This window comes from Molothrus aeneus, chromosome 28 (genome assembly GCF_037042795.1).
Source record: "Molothrus aeneus isolate 106 chromosome 28, BPBGC_Maene_1.0, whole genome shotgun sequence".
Classification (NCBI taxonomy): Eukaryota; Metazoa; Chordata; class Aves; order Passeriformes; family Icteridae; genus Molothrus; species Molothrus aeneus.
In genome coordinates this window covers 1,480,455-1,501,611 of record NC_089673.1, presented here as the reverse complement: position 1 = coordinate 1,501,611, position 21,157 = coordinate 1,480,455, and the positions used below count along the sequence as shown (strand labels likewise).

Genomic DNA, 21,157 nt, shown 5'->3' with positions numbered 1-21,157 from the left:
CAGCAACGACAACAAAATCTTCTCTTTTTATAGCTTTATTTTTTTTTCCCTGTGAAAATGCAGGTCAAAAATGTTAACTTCAAGAAATCACAGTTTTATAAAGTGTCATTCATTCCATACAAGCTCCTGGTTCCAGCACCTTCCCCCACTGCCCATCCCAATGAGATCCTCAGCTCACCAGCAGCGATTTCTCCAGACTTCCAGAAGGAGCTGCACAACAAGAGCCATCTGTGTTTATCACTCCTACTTGTCCTCCCCACCCTGAGCTGGGGTTCTGTCCTAAACACTCGTTATGAAACCTGACAGTTCCAGCCAAATTTGAACAAGGATAATGCAAATCTTTCCCGACTTTCTGCTGTCAGTATTGCCTTCATCTGGAGGCCGGGTTGTTTGTGCCCGTCACAGCAAAGTGACAAGGCAAGGGAAGAGGAAACTGTCCTGGCAGCAGGAGATAGCCAGGGACAGCCCAGGCTGGCTGGCAGCACAGCCTGGAGATCAGCCCAGAGGAGCTCAGGGACTGGGAAGGCACCGGAGGTGTGTGGGGCTGCCAAGGTGTCTGTGCCCAGGCAGGGATGTGACACCACACCCCACCCTGGGAGCAGGGACACGGGGAGCCTGCAGCCTCACTGGGCACTTGTGGTGGCAGCAAAACAGGACTGAAGGCTTGGGACAAAACTGGCTAATGCTGCTATGAGGGTACTGAGGAACATGGACATGTCCATGGGCCTGGAAACAGAGACAGCTCCATGGGTCTGGGGATCTCCATGGGCCTGGGAACACAGACATCTCCATGGGCCTGGGAACACAGACATCTCCATGGGTCTGGGGATCTCCATGGGCCTGGGGAACACAGACATCTCCATGGACCTGGGGATCTCCATGGGCCAGGGGAACATGGACATGTCCATGGACCTGGGAACACAGACATCACCATGGACCTGGGAACACAGACATCACCATGGACCTGGGAACACAGACATCTCCATGGACCAGGGGAACACAGACATCACCATGGACCTGGGAACACAGACATCACCATGGACCTGGGAACACAGACATCTCCATGGACCAGGGGAACACAGACATCTCCATGGGCCTGGGGAACACAGACATCTCCATGGGCCAGGGGAACACAGACATCTCCATGGGCCTGGGGAACACAGACATCTCCATGGGCCTGGGGAACACAGACATCTCCATGGGCCTGGGGATCTCCATGGGCCAGGGGAACATGGACATGTCCATGGACCTGGGAACACAGACATCACCATGGGCCTGGGGAACACAGACATCTCCATGGGCCAGGGGAACACAGACATCACCATGGACCTGGGAACACAGACATCTCCATGGGCCAGGGGAACACAGACATCACCATGGGCCTGGGGAACACAGACATCTCCATGGGCCAGGGGAACACAGACATCACCATGGGCCTGGGAACACAGACATCACCATGGGCCAGGGGAACACAGACATCTCCATGGGCCAGGGGAACACAGACATCACCATGGGCCTGGGGATCTCCATGGGCCAGGGGAACATGGACATGTCCATGGACCTGGGAACACAGACATCACCATGGGCCTGGGGAACACAGATATCTCCATGGGCCTGGAAACAGAGACATCTCCATGGTTCTGGGGATCTCCATGGACCTGGGGAACATGGACATGTCCATGGACCTGGGAACACAGACACCTCCATGGACCTGGGGAACACAGACATCTCCAAGGGCCTGGGGAACACAGATATCTCCATGGGCCAGATCTCCATGGACCAGGGGAACATGAACATCTCCATGGACCTGGGGAACATGGACATGTCCATGGGCCTTGGGATCTCCACAGGCCTGGGAACAGACACATCTCCAAGGGCCTGGGGAACACAGACATCTCCATGGACCTGGTGATCCCCATGGGCCTGGGGAACATGGACATGTCCATGGACCAGGGGAACACAGACGTCTCCATGGACCTGGGAACACAGACATATCCATGGACCTGGGAACACAGACATCTCCATGGGCCCTGCAAGGACATCCCAGGCCCAGGAAGGTTCCCTGCCCTTGTGCAGGTGGCCTGAGTTCAGGTTAATGCTGCAGATGCAGAGCCCAGGAGTCCTTCAGACAGTCCTGCTGCTCCCTCCCTGCTGCTCCAGGGCTCAATGCCTAGGCACAGAACTAGATACCAGGACATGGGAGCATCCCCCAGGTGACACAGGTACAAGGTGCAGCCTTTGGGATGGAACCCACCATGCTTTGGGATACACACATCACCACACACTCACAAAAACAACCAAGTTTTCCTCCTGTCCCCTTGGAGGAAGCTCAGGAAAGGAGTCAGGCATGCACTGAACCTGTGCTTGGGAGCTCCTGGGAGCCCTGCAAGAGGCACTTTGATCCCTCCTGCTCCAGAGCTTAAACTTTTAGTAGTTTATGGCATCTGAAAAAAGAAATGGAGCCAAACTCCCCCTTCCCCCACTCCCTCCTGGAAGACATGTGCATAATGTGTTAATTATTTACTGAAAAGACTCTGAATGTGGCATAGTAGATATAATTAGGTGCCTATTTTGGACAATCTATTAAGTGCTTTAGAACAAAAAGTGCTATAAAAATGATACCCAAAGTGGTGACAGGTTTCATTTTTCTTCATGAATTCCACTTTCTTATTACATCATTCTTATTACAAACTTGAGTTTTCTGATCAGGGATGTCACTGTCTGGTGGAGCAAAACCAGCCCATGCTCTGGGAGACCAAAGGGAAAGAGCATCCATTGTTTCAGGAGTGCTGCTCCTCAAAAAGGGAGGCTCAGAGCTCAGCTTTTCCCAGCTATTTTCTAAGTGAACTTCCCTTGGGAACACTTTGCTGCCCTATTGTGTCTCCCAGACCAGCACGGACCTGGCAGAGCCCACCTTGGCTTTTGGGAGCTGCTGCTCTGGCCAGGCTGGATGCAGAGCCCCTGCTCAGATGCAGCCTCAGAGCTCTGGGAGAGCCACAGCCAGAGGGAGGGATTGTGATTTCCAGGTGTGCCAGGCCTGGAACAAGCACAGCCCTGAACAAGCACACTGGGAGCTCACACCTCCCTCGGGATCTGTTCTGGGATGGAGAAGGGTGAACGACACCCACCCACCTGAACGTGACCTGTGAGGTTTCAGTGTGTTCCAAACATTCACAAATCAGTAAAAAATAAAAAAACAAAACAGTTTAAAGCTTAAGGCATTCCAGGCCCAGCTGCCCATCCCACTCAGTGAACCCAGTCTGAAGTGAGGGGAGGAGTGGGAAGCCTTGTGAGACCAGGCTGAGCTCACAGAACTGGGGCACTGGGCTGGACTGGGAGCTGGGAGGGAGATTTTTATAAACTCTGCCATAAAATTCAGCCCTGTCACAGCTGACAGAGCTGATGTCCCTTATTCCTCCAAGGATGGGACAGTGCACCTGAAGTCCCACATCAGAGATGGGAACAGGATGGAGGAACAACCCCTCCATGGAATTCTGTACCCTTCTCCTGCCCTGCCTGCCAGGGACACCAGAGAGAGCAGCAGCTCCTCTGAGACCTGCAGGTGGGAGCTGCAAGCAAAGCTCTTTCTGGGAACAAAGTTCTTTTCTCATTCAAGAACGAAGCAACTGCGGGGAAGGGTGGGAGGTGAAACCAAGAGCCAGCCAGTGACTGCTGTGGATCCTCCCCATGCTAAAGGCTTGAGGTGGAGATGATGCTCCCCAGAGCCTCCAGAAATGTTTCTTCCTCCAGCTGGAAGGAAGTCAGCCAGCTCCTCTTGGCACAACCAACCCCAGCCACACTGAGGGCACCCAAGCTCCTCCTCTGGGCAAGCCCAGCCACGACCGACCTCACCTTGGAGCAGGAGCAGAGTCCTCATGGCCCTGCTCTCCTGAAAAGCACAACCTCCTTCCTCTGAGAAGTGAGGAATTTCCACCTACCATTCTCAAGCTCTAACACACCCAAAACAAGGAATTCCCACTGTCCTGGGGAATGTCTAAGCTCAGGACATGTCTTGGAAGTGGATCAGAGCAGCCAACAGAAGCGAGGGCAGTGAGCTGTGATCCTGCTGCAGCACAAACAGCAGCCACCGCACTTGGTGCTCCACGGCAGGGGAGGTCAGAAGCTTTTGCAATTCCTCCTTTCACAAGGTGCAAAGCTCCAAAGCAGGCAGGGCCTCAGGGCCTGTTCTCCAGCTGGCCGTGCTTGACGCGCCAGGCCCAGCCCACGCTGCAGTCGGGGGCCAGGGTGCACTGCAGCTCGATGCCAGAGTCAGGCACCTCCATGTTGTAGTGCACAGGCTGCCCCTCCTTGGTCACCAGGCTGAAGGCAGGCACGGGGATCTGGGGAGCAGAACACACAGAGCTCAGTGGCACTTCCAGCCCCCTCCATCACACCCGGCTTCCCAAGGCAGGAGCAGCTCCCAGGGAGGGGCTCGTGCTTGGCAGGAACAGCCTGAGCTCCTCTCACAAGGAAACACCTCAGAACTGGACTGGGCAGTGCCCATCCTGCTGCCAAAGTGTGGAAAGCCAGGGCACAGGGAATATTCCTCTGTCTGCTCTGGGGTGCCCTGACCCCCAGGGTGTCACAGACATCTTTTATGGAAAATCCTTTCCTTAGGATTTTTTCTCCTGAGAAGCTGAGAGGCCTCAGGAAAAAATGTAACCAATGGTTATCTGCTGCTGTGGAATGCAACAGGTGCATCTGGGATTGGGCTCATGTGGTTGTTTCTAATTAATGGCCAATCACAGTCCAGCTGTCCAGACTGCCTCAGTCTGTCACAAGTCTTTGTTATCATTCCTACTTTTTCAATTCTTAGCCAGCCTTCTGATGAAACCTTTTCTTCTATTCTTTTAGAATAGTTTTAATATAATATATATAATAAAATAATAAATCAAGCCTTCTGAAACATGGAGTCAACATTCTTGTCTCTTCTCTCATCCTAAGACCCCTGTGAACACTGTAACACCAGGGGAGCACTGACTTTGACCCTCACTCACGGAGAAAGTTTCCCAGACTTCAAGATAGACTGGAATCCACAGAAGTGTGAAATAGATTATAGAGAGCAGTGTAGATGCATCACTTGGTGAGAAATTGAGGTTTTGGGGTTTTTAGTGTGTAGTGGATGGAAGCAAGATGGAGGGCACAGGGTGTTGTCCTGGGTTTCTTCTTCATGCTGCTTCTCCTTCTTCTTCATGGGTTTGGGTGGCATTTTGTAATTGAGCAGAAAAGTCCACATTGGGATCAGTTATTGGGTTAAAAGGGAAAATAATCTAGGTGTCAGCTCTTAATTGGATAATTTAGTCTTAAAAGACCTTGTAACAAGAGATTGCTGGTCATTTTGTGCCTTCTAATGAAAAGCTGCAGAACTCACAGCAGTGAGACTGTTTTACTGGTAAGAAATAATAAACACCTGAGTCCAAACATGAATTATTGTTTCAAGTGCCTTCAATCCAGACCCAGAAAAACCAACAACTGGTACCCCCACACCAAAGTGCCTCCCTGAGCTCTGGGCCATGGCTGAGGGGGTCTTGAGCTGCCCATGTTTGGGCACCTGAGCTCCTCTGCAGGTATTTTGCTTTGTGATGTTCACAAGAACAGAGGCTAGAGAGAACCAGCACCACTGGAACATTTTTTAGATTGGTGCAACGTCTTTTAGAGATGATCCCGTTTTACACTGAGATGAGTCACAGTCCCACAGACTCTCCAGAGTTTCTTTCAGGAACAGCCAAAGCAGCCCACAGTGAGGTTCACAGGAGTGTGCCAACAGCTCCAACAGAACAAGCTGGAAGCACCCCAGCCAAACAGAGCTCATCTCCCTGAGCTGATGCTACTGCTCATGATGAAAAAGCTATATATGATTCTTCAGGGAGAGGGGAAAGAGTTTATAATTGAGGAGAAGGATTTTTTAAGCTGCAGCACAGAATATTGATATTCTAAGATATAGATCCCTGTGCTCACTCTGACAATTGGCACTGGCTTACAATTCAGGTTTGGTACTAGGTTTAGGCTGGATATTAGGGGAAATTTATTCACTGCAAGAGTGGATAGTATTGGAATAGGCTGCCCAGGGCAGTGCTGGAATCACCATCCCTGAAATGGTTCAAGAAAATGAGTAGATTTGGCACTTGGAAATATGGTTTAGTGGGCCTGGTGGGATTTGGTCAAAGGTTGGATTTGATGTTCTTGGAGGTCTTTTCCAACCTTAATGATTCTGTGATTCAGAAAACATCCTCTGGTACCACACTCAAAACAGCAGCACTGAGGCTCTGCTTCTACAGGTGTCCTAAGGATCCCTGAACCACTCCTGGGTCTCTCTGGCATTCAGGGGTTATGAGGCTGCAGTAGGGAAGAAATCATTCCTCAAATGATGCACTGAACTCCAGTCTGTGTCTCACCTGGCTGCTTATCCCCGTGGCAATGTCTCCCACCTTTGTCCTGTGGAAATCTCTGATGTGCAAATTTTCTCCACTTAGCAACTGGATCTGGATTTTCACTCCTGGAATGCACAAGAGGTTCTTTAAGTTCTGCTGAGCCACAGGGACCTCAGAGCCCACAGCAAACTGACTGACAAGGCACACACATGGGGAAAAGCTCATTTTTGTCATTAAGGATTTCATTTATCTAGGTCTTTCACTGAGCATGGAGCTTGCTGCAGACAGCAATGACTCACAGAGCAGAGCTGCATTTAGCAAGAAAGCAGCAGAAGGGATGGATTAATTTGCACAATCTGCCCTCAAAATTCTGGGTAGATGTTTGTGGTTATAAAACATTCCTTGCACATGGAGGCTGCATGAACCAGGGCACACAGGCTCTGTGTGTGCTCAGAAACTTCCCTGGATTTTACTGCACAGACCCATCTGTGACTGGGGCAGACTGGGCCTCCTCAACACCCATCTTTAGGGGAGTCTGTACTGCCACAGCAACTGAAGGACAAAAGGAGTTCAAAAACTCCATATCCAGCTTGTCTAGGTGGTGAGAAGGTGATTTCTGGCCATTTCCCCCTGCTGTGGGAGGGCAGACCCACCGTTGAAGCAGCTGGGGGTGTCCGTGTGCCGGCTGCGGCTCAGCAGGTTGTTCCAGCTGCAGCTCTGCCCCTCTGCCTGGCTGTTCCAGGAATGGATCCCAGAGCTCATGGTGTCCCTCAAGCTCTGAGAAGCCTTCATGGAGTTCTGTAGGAATAAGCACAAGTTTGTCTAAGGTTCTGAAAGAAAATGAGCTGGCAGGAGATGAGCATTAAAATAAGGTCAGGAGAAAAAAGGTGGAAATCCACAGGGATTTAAGGCTGGGCCTCAGACAACACTTATGTGCCCTCTGGGAAAGGGAATGGATAGCAGTGCAACAGTGTGCAAACATTATCAGATATTCTCAAAAGTTAAATCAATAATGAGCTGGAAAGCTGAGTGAGAAAAGAGGGGTTGTACTGACTGGCAGGAGAATTAAACATCAGTTAAAATATTTGTCACTTACTGACATTAGAAACACCCAGGAAAACCAATTCACTGTACAAAACCAACCATAGGCCCTGTGCTGCTGCACTGTTGTATTGGCCCAGTCAATCTGACACCAGCACAGAGGTCTGAACCAGTCAAAACCAAGTTACAGGTATGGTGTAGGTGTTAGAGGGAAAAACCAAGCAGAGTCAGATCCCACACTGCACATTCTGTGTGTCAACAGCTGAGCTGTGCAGAACTCCCTCAGTCCTCCTCAAAAAGCACTGGAAGACTGAGAAGAGAGACAGAAATAGGACACAATGCTGCTCCCAATCAGAACTGACTCCTGCAGATGCCAGGATGCACAAACTGGGGACTCAATGCCTTTGAAAACTGTGATTTAAGTTCTTTTGTCCTTCCCTGGTCCAACAAGGCCTGTTCAGTGCTCCTCACAGCTATTCCCCACCTTAGGAACACCAGAGAGAGCAAACCAACCTAACTGAAATTGGTAAATAACCAGGACTGTGTATTCATGACTACCAATGGGTTAAAATAAATTCATGGAGAATAGATCTGGGAATGAATATCCAATATTTGGGTCTCTGTTTTCCTGTCCTACTCTCCTGGTCTTTCCCTAAACCTCTCACTGGTGGCCATGGCCAGGAGGAGGCCCTGCCCAGCTGCTTGGTGCAGCTCCCATTTCCATCACTGCTTCCCCTGCACAGACAGGCTTGAGGCAGCTGAGATTCTCTGAAGCTTCAGGTGAGGATCCAGCACAGGAGAGCCTCTGGAGGACAGGATCCATGCTGGACAGGTAACCAAAGCACAGCTACAACCCTCAACACCCCACTGGGCATGAGCAAAGCTTTCTTCCCAGCCAATTGGGTGTCAGAAAGCAGCAGCAAAGCTGAGAAATTCCAGATTTTCACTGGTCACAGTTTCCAGTTTTGCCAAGGGTGCCAACCAGCCACCCCCACCCATCCCCACTCACCTTCTCACTGGCATCTGACACAAAGGGGCTGTCAATGCTGAGGCATGAAAGCATTTGCTCCTGCTCTTCCAGAGAGTAAGGCTGGGAAAGGCTGTTCAGAAACAGTTCTGCAGCAAAAGGAGGAGAAGGGAGACATTTCCAGTGTTTCAGGGGGACATTTCCAGTGTTTCCCTCCATGCCTCCCTGCTCTAATCACAGCTCTGCCACTAATACCCAAAGCTTCTTCAGCAATATTTAATATTTATTTCATATTGGTGCCAGCAGAGCCCAACACACAGCTCTGCCATGCAGAGACCACTGTGACACAGGGAAACTGGGCCAAGAGGGGATGGATTGTGCAACAACATGCAAAATAGCATCCTAAATTCACCAGTTCTTGCCTTTATGTCTCCTGGGAGATATCACTTTAGATCCATCCACATTATCAGGGAAAAGTCAAACTCATGTACTCAAGTCTCACAAGTATCTGGAGGTTTGTACTCCCTTATCTGGATACAAGTACTTACAAATACTGCAAATATTCCTGATAATATCCAGATATCCCAAACATAACCAGCTCTTACAATGCTGCTAAGGCCCAAAGCCATTTGAGAAAGAAGCCTCCCATCAGCAACCCTTAAAATTCTTCAGTTTTCTGACACAGTTACAATTCAAACCACTCTGTTCCTAATTTCTTTCAATTCACTCAAAAAGACTAGAAAACATGGGAGAAAAAAAGGTGAAATCTAGAGTTATATTGGGGCAATGGAACTGGACAAATCACTGATTTCCACACTGAATTTACTGCTAGTTTTCAAACTCTGCTTTGCAGTTGTAACCAAATTCCTTGGCTGATGGCTGTAGGTTTTCCAACACCCAGAACTAAAGAGTTGCAGGCTGATTTTAACTGCACTGCTTTGCTTGACATCTGCCATTCCTTTATTACCTCAATTAAAAAAAAAAAAAGTTTGAACCTAAAATTGCAGATGAAGTTGGAATTCTGACACTGTTACACAGTGCAAACAAGCACAAGTTTGAAACAGGCTGCTTCCCAAGAGGCTCCTGCACCTCTCTCAGAAGGTTCCCCCCTGTTCAGGAGGAAGGAAATTCTGTTCACTCCCCTTGTGGCACATTTAATTGGTTAAGAACTATTAGTTTTGGTAGTTTGAAGGAAGGTTGAGCAATTTGTGTAACGAGAAAGGAACTATGAGCAAAATGACATCCAAGCTGAAAACCCAAAAATAACTTCAACAAGCCAAGAGAAAGCAGCTGTATTTTTATCCTGCTCTCCAGCAAAAAGTGCTGAATTCCTCCCCCAGCCCAGTGCTCACCAATTTCCAGCTGCTGAAGTTCTTGCTCTGAAATGGTTGTGGCTCTTTCCACGTGGCTGCAGCTCTTGAGGGGCAGAGGAGTTGAGGAGAGGGGTGGGGGATCACAGGTCTCAGGTAACTCCTTGCCCTCGTTCCAGTGAGGTCCCTCAACCTCCTCTGTTTGCTCCAGAGATGGAGGTGGTAGGAGTGAGCTGCCACAGGAAACTTTGACTGACAGTTTTGGGTCAGAACCAATCTCAGAAACTGGGCTCACTGTGGGGGACAGGGATGTCTGTGCACTGTTTTCTTTGTTCAAAGATAAATGTCTGGGCTCTCTGTATTCACTTTTCCAGGGGCTTCTCACACCTCCCACTACAAAAAAAAAAAAAAAGATACAAACATTATCAAATAAAGCAATAAAAGAGGTATGAGTTTTCCTTTCCTGTAAGAATTTTTGAAGTGCATTTGCTGTAAAATGCCCAGCTACTTCATAAGATAAAACCAGATCACCTCCACAAATTCTTGCTGTATTACAGAACCACTCAGCAGGATTAAGTTGAGATACATCAGTGATGTGTCAGGGGTAAGACTGAACCACAAGCATGAGTTACAGCCAAGGATGCAATAAAGCCCTGCTTGCAGTTGTGCTGCACACATGCTTCAGCTGACAGGAGCCCAGGAGAGCACCTCAACAAACCCACAGAGAGCTCCCCTCCTCCAGCAGAGAAGGAAGAAGAGCATGTGACAGCACACAGGAAATCATTTATTTGGGTGACAAACACTCAGCTGCAGGCAAAAGCCATCAACCCACAACATGCACCAATACTGTGAAAATGATATACTGGACAATAAAACAGACTGCTCCTTCCAAAAGGAGCAGCACCAGCAGCTCTCCCAGTGGGAATATGAAGGTTCAGCTGCATCAGTTACATCAGGACATTTCTACCTTCCTCAAGTGCCACAGTGGTCTTAGTTTTGAGCTCTGATGCAGATGCCCTCTGCAGAGGCTCCTTCTCCAGCCCCAGTTTAATAATCTCAGCAGTGAGAGGATTGCAGGAAGGTGGAATTTCCCTCAGAGGAGGCGGCTCTTTAGCGATCTGTGTAACAAACAGGAAGTGAAAGAGGTTACACCAGAGAGGCTTAATTTGATTTCAGGAAGGTTCTTCCCACCCCAACAGTGTTTCCAACTGAAATGAAAGCATTAAGTGAGAGCTGAACAGTAATTTTATTACAGCTGAATGGCTCAAAAGTCACACCCAAGTCATGAGCAGGGCATGGAAGAACAGCCCAAGCAGAGCAATCCCAGGGAATGCTCAGCTCCCAGAGCAAGGCTGGTATCCTGTCATGTAAGAGCCTAAATGAGAGATACAGGACTCCAGGTGGCTCTCCAAAATGCAGTTTATTGTATCCAAAATGCAGTTTATTGTATACAAGAAGTTACAGCAGCCCAGAGTCGTGGGTGACAGAGCTGTGCCCACAGCTGTCAGCTCCAGCTGCAGGCAGGCCTGGAGACCCTTTGGCTTTGGTCACAATGCATTCTATACTTTCCTTTTGGTCACAATGCATTCTATACTTCTCTTTTGTCACAATGCATTCTATACTTTTCTTTTGGTCACACTGCATTATTTACTTTTCTTTGCTGAGCATCTTCATACAGTAGAACCAATCTATACCTTAACTGTTATCTATAGCCTATCATAACTACTGTAATTACCATATTCCTGTTACTGTTCTCCAATCACTCAAAGTCAGTACATCACAGTTTAAGCCAGAAGTTGTTTTTCAGTTTTCTTGCAGTGGAAAATTCTGATAACTTTTTTCTACTTGCAGCTTTGCTGACTTGTTTGCCTGTGCTATCTTTCTGCTTGGTAAAAACATCTTCTTGTTTGGGGTGGGTTTATCCTTTGCTCTAAGTCATAAAAACCCCTTCTAACTAACATAACCAAGGAAGCAAAGGGTATCCAGTGAGACTGGCTCAGCAATTCTTTTCTTCTATATCAAAACTTACTTCCATCTCTATTCCTTCATCAGACTCTACATTCAAAAATCTTTCTGCTAGGCATCTGTGAGACTTTCTTGTCAAACTTGCATCCTTCCCAACACCGTCAGCTGGCTCCCAGCCCTCCAGCCCCAGGTGAGTGCTCCCTGGCCAGCAGTAACAGGCTCAGGCAGCTCAGCTGCACAGAGGCTGGGTCACTCACCTTCAGGCAGAGAGGGTGGTTGTAGTACTGGGTCCAGGGGTGGCAGCCATTGAGCATGTGCAGCATCATGCAGCAGCTGCTCCACACGTCCACCTTGGAGTCACAGCGCTTGCCCATCACCACCTCGGGGGCCATGTGGGTCTCTGTGCCAGGCACGTAGTTCCCTAAAACCAGCCAGGAGAAAACTCAGTGCAAGCAGGCAAGAGAACTGCTCCAGTGCCACTGGGAGGAGGCCTAAGGCAGAATGCTTCTCTTTTCAGCTGAATTGAGACATGGCAGCTTTGTAGGATGAGTGGTTTGGGTGGGAAGGGACCACAAAGTTTGTTCAGTGCCACCCCTGCCATGGCAGGGACACCTCCCACTGTCCCAGGCTGCTCCAAGCCTCATCCATCCTGGCCTTGGGCACTGCCAGGGATCCAGGGGCAGCCCCAGCTGCTCTGGGCACCCTGTGCCAGGGCCTGCCCACCCTCCCAGGGAACAATTCCTGCCCAATACCCCATTTGACTCTTCCCTCTGGCAGTGGGAAGCCATTCCTCTTGCCCTGTCTTTCCAGGCTATTGTCCCAAGTCCCTCTCCAGCTCTCTTGGAATCCCTTTAGGCATTGGAAGGGGCTCTGAGGTCTCCTCTGAGCCATCTCTTCTCCAGGCTGAACAATCTGAGCTCCCCCAGCTTTTCTCCATAGTGGAAGGGCTCCACCTTAACCCAAAAAGCAGCATTGTGTATTCTCAGAAACTATTCTCTCTCAGACCCATCCCTTATACACAGAATAGGGATTAAACTTCCCTTGCAAGCAAATCTGGGAGGCAAAACAGGAGCTTGACTTTAGAAAACACCATTCTCTTTTCAACAGCTGCATGAAGAAGCATGGTTAAGTTTAATTGGCCAAACAAAAAGAATTTTCTTTAGTGAAGATCAGGACTCTTCCCCACTATTTAGTGAGTTTACACAGAAAGTTTGAGTGGCATTTTAAAGTTTCAGTGTGGTTTCTTGCAGGGACAAAACAGACTGCAGCATGCTGACATAATCTTACAAAACCCCTTCTAGCCTGGGAGATAAAGACCATCACCTCCCAAATTTCAGGTCATTTTGGCTGTCACAGTAATACCAATAAATGAGACATCCTGAGCAGTTGCTTGCAAATCAGCCACATGTAAATGTTCATGAGAGAGGATGAGTCAGAAGGGCAATTCCTCAGAAGAGCAGCAGCAAAGCCTCACCTGTGACCAAGCACTTTCCCAGCCCATCTGGGTGCAGGTGAGCAGAGTGGCCAAAGTCACACAGGAGGGCCCTGCTCCCATCAGCTGACAGCAGCACATTCTCAGCTGCCAAGAGAAGGGTTCCATTAGTCTCCTCTGCATCAGGAGATGAGAAAAACACTCAAAAGCACACAGAACTAGAGTTTTCTAAGCCTAAAGGATTTATTTCTCCTGTCACTGGCTTAAGCAAGTACAGAGCTGTAATTATCTCTTATAAACTATCAATTACCTGCCCTGGAGATTCTTGTAGCCCAGTCGTGGGCCAGCCTGGGCAAGCAGCTTGGCAGACCCATGGGGTGACAAGAAGAGGTGACAAATATGATATTGCCAGCAGTCTAGAACCAAGGGAAACTCTAATTTCAAACATAGATCTGAAAATCTAGTAAGTAGATCCCATAACTTAAGTAAGTAATAAATTAATAATTTAATCTCCAAGCAGTTTGCCTCTTTCAAGAAAAGGGAAGAACAAGGTACTTCAAACACTTTCCTACCTTTGACATCTCCATGGAGAATGTTTTGAGCATGAAGATACTCCAGACCCTCCAACACCTGGCCCAGGTAGCTGAGGGCTCTGTCCTCTGGCAGGCAGCCACTCTGTTTAATGAGCTGCCCTAATGAGCCACCTAGGAAGGAATCCAGGGAGTCCATGTTATCTTATGCTTAAATTCTCCCCAGCATCATTAGCATTCCTGATGGTTTCCGTTGAAAAAATGAGATTTTCCACATCTGACAGCACTTATCTTCCACACATGGCTCAGTTCCTTTTGTTTATACCCAGAGTTTTTGCTGCTCACAAAACAGGCCTTATTTATATAGTTTTTTGCTTAGTGTCAGTTTAACAGTGCTGCTTTGGAGCAAAAGCAAGTGCTCTGTGATCAGAACAGGCATTTCTGGGTGTTACTGACCACCACTCATTCTTCACAGCCTGTTTCCCATGGTTCTGGCCAGAAAAAGAGCACCAGGCAATGGAATCATTGAGGTTTGCTCAGACAGCCAGGGCAATGAGCCCCAGTGGTGTCCTGAAAACCCCCAGGAAGCACAAACCAGCCCCAACTGTGTCTTACTGTGAAAAAGAGACTGGAGTAAGGCAGGACTGGGAATCATTCCCCCCACAGCAAGCCCACTGCAGGGATTACACACACCCATCCCAGCCCACTGGGTTTCCATGGTTCACAGCCTGTTTCCCATGGTTCTGGCCAGAAAAAGAGCACCAGGCAATGGAATCATTGAGGTTTGCTCAGACAGCCAAGGCAATGAGCCCCATTGGTGTCCTGCAAACCACCAGGAAGCACAAACCAGCCCCAACTGTGTGAAAGAGACACCTTGAACTGGAATAAGGCAGGACAGGGAATCATTCCCCCCACAGCAGGTTTTACACACACCCATCCCAACCCACTGGGGAATTCACACCAGGAATATCCTGGATGCACTGAGGAACTAACAGATTCCTTTTTTGGCAGGAGGAAAAGGAGACCAACGTGCACTGGGCAGTGCCATGGTGCCCTGCTCACCCTCCATGAGCTTCATGAAGATGGTGACCCAGGGACCCTCCTTGACAGCACCGTACAGGGGCACCACGCTGGGGCTGCTCACGGCCGCGCACGTCGTCAGCTCCTCGGCACGGAAATGTTCCAGCTGCACCTGCAGGAACAGGGAGAACTGAGCCATCCTGGGGTGGATCCTCACACAACTGCCCCTCTCTGGTGGCGGTGGGACAGCAGAGATGGGTTAACTGGGCTTGAGGGTCTTTTCCAAACTTAATTTTGTGATCTTCCCGAGTAGAACTCGGGAAGCGCAGCAAGAAGTGGGAACGCTCGGGATGATGAACCCTCAATGCTTAAGGGAAGTGAAAATTCATCACAAGAGATGCCAGCTTGCAATAACTCCAGATTACAGGAAGGTAATTTCTGTCTCAGTAAAAAGATAATTTTGACAACTGAGGGAAAAAAACCAAAACCCTGGGGATGGTGCAAAACTTGGCAAAAATTCAACTCCCCCAAAACAGGAGGGAATACAAAATATGTCCACAAGCAGTGATCTGCATGATCACCTTGTTAGGTGGTGCTCATCCTGCAAATGGTTAAAGAAAAACTTATTGAATAAGTTCAGCCAAACTAAATAAAACAAGAATTTGCTGAAGTCCAGAAGGAAAACATGAGTCATGAAGATTCTGGTGGGAAAAAGATGCATCATGTTTCTTCTCTGTCAGCAATCCAGCTATAGCTGGTTTTCTTTCATCTCAAGAATTTGGAGAGCAGGTGCTTCCAGCACCAAGTCTGGTGAAAGAAGGTGAGGTAGGGAGCAGGGGAGGCAGCAGGAACTGCAGACAGCTATTCATGGAAAATTAAACAGAGCATAGAGAAGTGTCCAATTTGCATATTAGAACTCTCTGCTTTCAGAGTGTGATCTAAGAAGATGCATTTCTGATATAAAGAAGCATCATTTATCCTTCAGTAATTAGGTGGGGGGGAAATGACATTTTGAAAGACTTCAGCTTCTCCTACTTTCATGTTTCCCTTTTCAGCATAACCATCTTCCTTCCTGAAAATACACCCCACAAGGAACAGCTATTCCTCCCAAGACTGTGGATTTGCCAAATGGATAATACATTTAAATAGCTACACACTGACAGGAAACAATCTGGTTGTGTCACCACAAGATTTCACACCTGAACTGTGAGGATGCAGAACAGGAATTAATTTTCTACATGCTTGAGAGATGTTTGTTTCTATAGCTGACAACTGAATGGTTATGAAATGGTTAAATAAATACACACCCTGACATGTCTTGCCTCTTACATCTTTCCACAGGGAGCACAGCAAGCTGGGCCCAGTGTAAATGGGGAAAAAATGAAGATTTTAAACTGGAAAATGAAAGTTATGGTTCTTTTTGCACATATTTTTGTACTCAAGGCAAACACTTCCCACACAAAGTTTTCTAGTGAAGTAATGTGAGAAACATCAGTTCACAGGGGTGATGAAAGTATTCAAGTGTAAGTTCAAATAAAATAGTTCACATTTGCCTCATCTCCTTGCATTATTCCTCTGTCTGCACCCCTGAGGCCCCCACAGCAGCCCACAAATCAATGCCCTGCTCCAAGTTATATTCCACACACTTCCTACATCATGTGACAATGGCATACCCTGGAGCAGAACAGATCATAGTGCCAGCTTCTGGAAAAACACACATCCTTTGCTGCATCTGGAGCAGCATCACCTCAGAACAATGTGCCAGCACTGCAGCTGACACTCAGGAGATGAAAGCTCTGTTTTCAGATCCTACTGACTGCCTTGGGTTTTTCCTACTTTATTCCTTTTTCAACAGGGAAATAAATACCTGCCATGTAACCACTTACACCAGACATGGTTTGAGATAAGAATAGTCAGATAACAGACAACCCACGCAGCTGTTGCTCCCCTGCAGTCACTCACAATCATTCAGAAAGCTCTACTCTTGCCTTTCAGCACACTTTAAAGCCAAATGAGCTTTTTTCTGGCTGCTGATCTTGGCCCCTGTGCACATACAAGTCCTCCAGCTGCTTCTCTGTCTGCCATCCCCCTGAGCTTTTCCTTGGACACAACATCACCACTCACTGTGACTGTACAAGGCCCTGAAGAGGGAAGAGATTTCTCTCCATGTGCTGTCTTGTGTCCTTCTCTCACACAGAATTACCTTCTTGGCAGCACACTGGAATCCTGTCTGCTTGTCCTCTATCTTGTACACCTCCCCAAAAGAGCCAATGCCCAAGGAGCCGTGGCACTTGGTCCAGTGAACCTCCTCTCGGTACTCGTAATCCACCGGCTTCAGCTTCTGCAAGTCCAAGCAGAAAACAAAATGAAGCAACAAAAGAGACCTTTAAATGTTGAGCTGCATGGAGATCAACGTTCTCAGAAGTAGCAAAAGGACAGATAACACAGCACCTGTCCAGAAATCTCAGTACAAGATTACTTCTGTCACAGGCTTGAGATGAAACCCTACAGGATGAACCTACCTGATTTCTGTGGGCTCTGTTGGATCTAACTGAGTGCACCCCACTGCTGTAAAGGCCACCAGGATTTGGATGCTCTGGAGCTCTGTGTTCCTCCCTTCTCATGCAGGACATAACTACAACTCACCCAGATTCCTGTGACTAAATGCTTTCCTGTCACTGTGGAAGCTTTTCTGCAGTCAGTAGATGGAGACTGTGCCTTAGGTGTCAGTGTGAACACAGGCAGGCAGGTAAGGGACACCTTGAACTGCACAGACCATAATGACAGGGTCACATTGACCCCAGGAAAGTCCTCCAGGAGGACTTTAGGGTGTTGAGAGAGAACTGAATTCAGAAGAAATGAACCATGTCCCTTGGATTTGAATGCATTTCTGTGCCCAGGCCCTGTGGGATGCTGCAGGAGCTGCTGGTCCCAGCAGAGGCACAAACTGCACTCCTGTACCTCCCCTGGTTTCTGTCACACTCCAGCTCCTCCAGAGCCAATCAATATTGCAGCCTGGCTGAACAGATTGGGCTCTTCCCCAGCAAACAGAGGACATGGCTGAAGACTGACTAAGCACAGAACCACTGCTCAGAGCCAGGCCTGCATGTCTGGTGACTGAGCACAGCATGGAGCCAGCAGTCTGAGACAGGCAGGGCTTTAATTCCTGCAGAAAACAACCCTGCATGGTTATCTGGCAGCTTCAACCAGATCCAGAACCATTCAGAAATCACAGTTTTAGCAGCAAGCACATGGATGCAGATTACCCCTCTCCCAAAGCCCAGGAGAAGCTCAGCCTCCCACACCCCAGAGTGGCTCAGATCACCTCGTTCAGCAGCACGCCTTCATTCTCACTTGCTTCATGGAATTGTTCCTTCAGCTCCAGCCCACCTCCTCTCCACGTCTTGGCCAGGCTGGCTAAATTTTGTGGTTCACCAAAACTCACACTCCCCTTCAAGGCATCTACCAAATATTCTTCCACAGAAAGCTTGTCTGAACTGGTTTGCACAGACTGGTTGATGCATTTGGTGAAATTATATTCTAAGTTTAGGCCAGATAAGTGACTGTCTTGATAGTTGAGGTCACCATGGAAGTATGTGTCCAGAGCATTCTGCTTCATGGCACGGAGAGGATTGTCCACATGTGGGAAATGGGGGGGAAGGATGTTGTAGGGAAAAGGATGGAGAGTCTCAGGCTGGGGAACAGTGTCCCTCTGTTTCCAAACATGATTAAGGCACTGAATAGGGCTGATCAGCTTGTGCAGTTCAGTTTTGTACTGGCTCCTCGGGGAATGGAGTTTGCCCATGGACAAAGGGGCATGGGCAGGCTTCTCAAAAGGCAGTGGATCATAGCCCAAGTCCTTGTTAAATTCAGGAACCCAAAAACTGTTTCTGTAAAGAGTGCTTTGGTGGGATTCATCCTCCTAGAAAACAAAACCAAACAGCTGAGCAGGAACCTCAGTATAGCCACCAAAATTCACCCAAGAGCTGTTAGGAGTTTGCAGGGACAGTACAAAAGGAAGGTGGAAGATTCTTACCTGGACAGGAATTGGGGTGCAGCTCTCCTGTTCTGGAGTTCTTGGACTTCTCCTGCCAGCAGCCACAGGTTGTCCTTTCAGCTTGGATCTCTTCTTGTGCCTTTTCTTCCTGGCCCTGCCCCGGTGCCTCCCTCTCCAGGTGGGTGCCATCCTGCCCTCCGTGGCGTGGGCCACATTGTTGGGGATGTGATCGAGGCTGTCCGAGCGGCTGCTGGAAGGCAGAGCACAGCAGGGCTCTGAGATGGGACAGCTCACAGGGCACCTCCAACCCACAGAGGGCAAATTAGCAACTCTGCTAACTCAACAGAGAGCTAAAACACAATTTCTTGACTTCTAGTAGAGGCAAGTTCAAGATCAAGGCCCAGCAGCAGCACCTCTGGGATTGTAGAAAAGAAATGTCGGGGTGTGGGGGAGGCAAAACATTCAAGTGACCCAGGGTTTACAAATTCTGGAAGAACAAGGCTGGAATGTACAGTCACAGAATGGTTTGGGTTGGAAGGGACCTTAAAACCCACCCAGTGCCACCCCTGCCATGGCAGGGACACCTCCCACTGTCCCAGGCTGCTCCAAGCCCCAGTGTCCAGCCTGGCCTTGGACACTGCCAGGGATGCAGGGGCAGCCCCAGCTGCTCTGGGCACCTGTGCCAGGGCCTGCCCACCCTGCCAGGGAACAATTCCTGCCCAATATCCCACCTAACCCTGCCCTCTGGCTGGGGAAAGCCATTCTCTGTGTCCTGTCACTCCAAGTCCTTCCCCAGCTTTCTTTTATGTCTCTTTTTTGAACATAAAGTAGAGGGGAAAGCACTGCATGTCTCCAGGCTGCTCTGAGACAGTTTGTGGTTGATTTCTAGTGAACACAGAGATGATGGATAAATACAGTCTATTTTAAAATTTATTAAAATTAATGAATGTTTTCATAATATCAATGCCTGCTCTAATTTGAAGAAAAAAAGCTTTGCACAGAGAAGAGGGATGACTAAGAGCACTCAAATAAAACAGCTTCAAAAAGCCAAAATGTGCTGGCTTGTAAAGCCCAAAACTACAACATGATGTCTAAGAATGTGTACAGATATACACAACACTCCAGCTGGGGTCTGCACAAAGAGATGAACTTTCAAGAGGAATATTTGCCTGCAGTTACTGAGGGTCAGAAAGAGATGGTCTCCTCTCAACTCAAACCATTTTGTGATTCTATGATTCAATACCAATCATAGCAGCTAGATTTTTTAATTTAAGCTCTAAGAGAAAACGAGATTTTTGATCTTCAAATGAAGCAATTGTTCCATTGATGCAGAACAGTTCTGATACATTTCTCTGCCTTTCCTGATCAGTGATGCAGGGCACAGCCACTCCCTCCATCTTTTCCTATTTTAGTGCTCAAAGATGTCATAAGTAGAATTCTGACTGATGGCATCAGCACAGTGCCTTGAGCCTGAATTCACAGCTGGTGTGCATCCCAGAAAACCCCAGATCCCACATAAAACCCCACAGAAATGGGGCACTTTGCACTTTGACAGTCCATAGGACCACATCCTAAAGCCACTGAGCAGTGTCAAACCTCACACCCCACAAGGTGTCTGAAGGCACCAGCAAACAGGCAGCACCTAATTCTGTACCCCAGTGACCCATTGCAGGTGCTGGGGCTGCCTGACAGGGCTCCAGTGTGTAAGAAAGCTCCAGGATGAGCCCAAACAGGAAGATATTCTTCAGGAAGAACCAGAAAAGCAATTCCCAGGCCTCCACTTGTCCATCACAAGTGTCACTGTCCCTTTTACCACTTCCAGTTTCTCTGTGTTCACAACTTCTGTTGTTGATGCTGTCATTAAGCAAAGGTTCTCATCCCCTTTTATCCTTCCAAGAAATTAAGCTGTTCCCTTTTCTGAGGGCTCCTTCTAGCAGCAACCCAGGTTTCACACAGCTTTTCAGCAGATGGTGTAACAGTTTCAAAAGCATCAACACAGTTCAGTTAAAAAAGACTGAAAATTTCTCCTTGCATCCTTCTACATCAAGTCTATGAACCTTAAAAAAAAATCAGTCATTTCAAAACAAATTTGACCATCCAGAAATAGCCAGAAGGCTACAAGGGAAGTAAATCTGCAGGCATTGCCAATAACACTATGCAAGGTGTTTCAAGTGGTTTGTGCCTAAACTTGTATTTTTTCCTGATGGGAAGATGTTTTGGGAAAGACACATTCTTACCAGGCCTCAGACTGAAGAGCTAATTCCAACAGGAGTGCTTTTGGAAAAACATTTTAAGTGCAGAGAGCCAGGGTGATTTGGAACAAGGAGAGTCAATAAACAGCAGTGAAGAGGGGTGTTTGTATTAAGAAGTCTCTCACCTGTAACGTTTACTGTGAGCAATAAAGGATCTCTCTGATAAAGTGGGGCTGAACTCCTGACTGTTTTCACCTGTGGGGAAAAAAAAAAAACCAGGATCATCACTTGTCTTAAAGCAGGGAAAGTCTCTCCTAGTAACAAGTGGACTC

At 48.2% G+C, this 21,157-nt stretch overlaps 1 protein-coding gene across 1 annotated transcript in view; it reads right to left on the bottom strand.

The window, feature by feature from the left end:
* Positions 1–17: 17 nt before the first annotated feature.
* Positions 18–21,157, bottom strand: part of MAP3K14 (mitogen-activated protein kinase kinase kinase 14) — a 30,796-nt gene continuing 9,656 nt past the window's right edge. The window contains exons 3-17 of the mRNA XM_066567065.1: positions 21,011–21,080; positions 18,673–18,883; positions 17,962–18,558; positions 16,840–16,977; positions 14,679–14,808; positions 13,659–13,790; positions 13,129–13,233; positions 11,912–12,075; positions 10,657–10,807; positions 9,732–10,082; positions 8,422–8,528; positions 7,025–7,169; positions 6,396–6,496; positions 1,250–4,340; positions 18–796 (exon numbers count right to left, since the gene is read on the bottom strand). Of these exons, the coding sequence (XP_066423162.1) occupies positions 4,176–4,340; positions 6,396–6,496; positions 7,025–7,169; positions 8,422–8,528; positions 9,732–10,082; positions 10,657–10,807; positions 11,912–12,075; positions 13,129–13,233; positions 13,659–13,790; positions 14,679–14,808; positions 16,840–16,977; positions 17,962–18,558; positions 18,673–18,883; positions 21,011–21,080 (2,567 nt within the window). The 3' untranslated portion in view covers positions 18–796; positions 1,250–4,175. The remainder of the gene's footprint in view (positions 797–1,249; positions 4,341–6,395; positions 6,497–7,024; positions 7,170–8,421; positions 8,529–9,731; positions 10,083–10,656; positions 10,808–11,911; positions 12,076–13,128; positions 13,234–13,658; positions 13,791–14,678; positions 14,809–16,839; positions 16,978–17,961; positions 18,559–18,672; positions 18,884–21,010; positions 21,081–21,157) is intronic.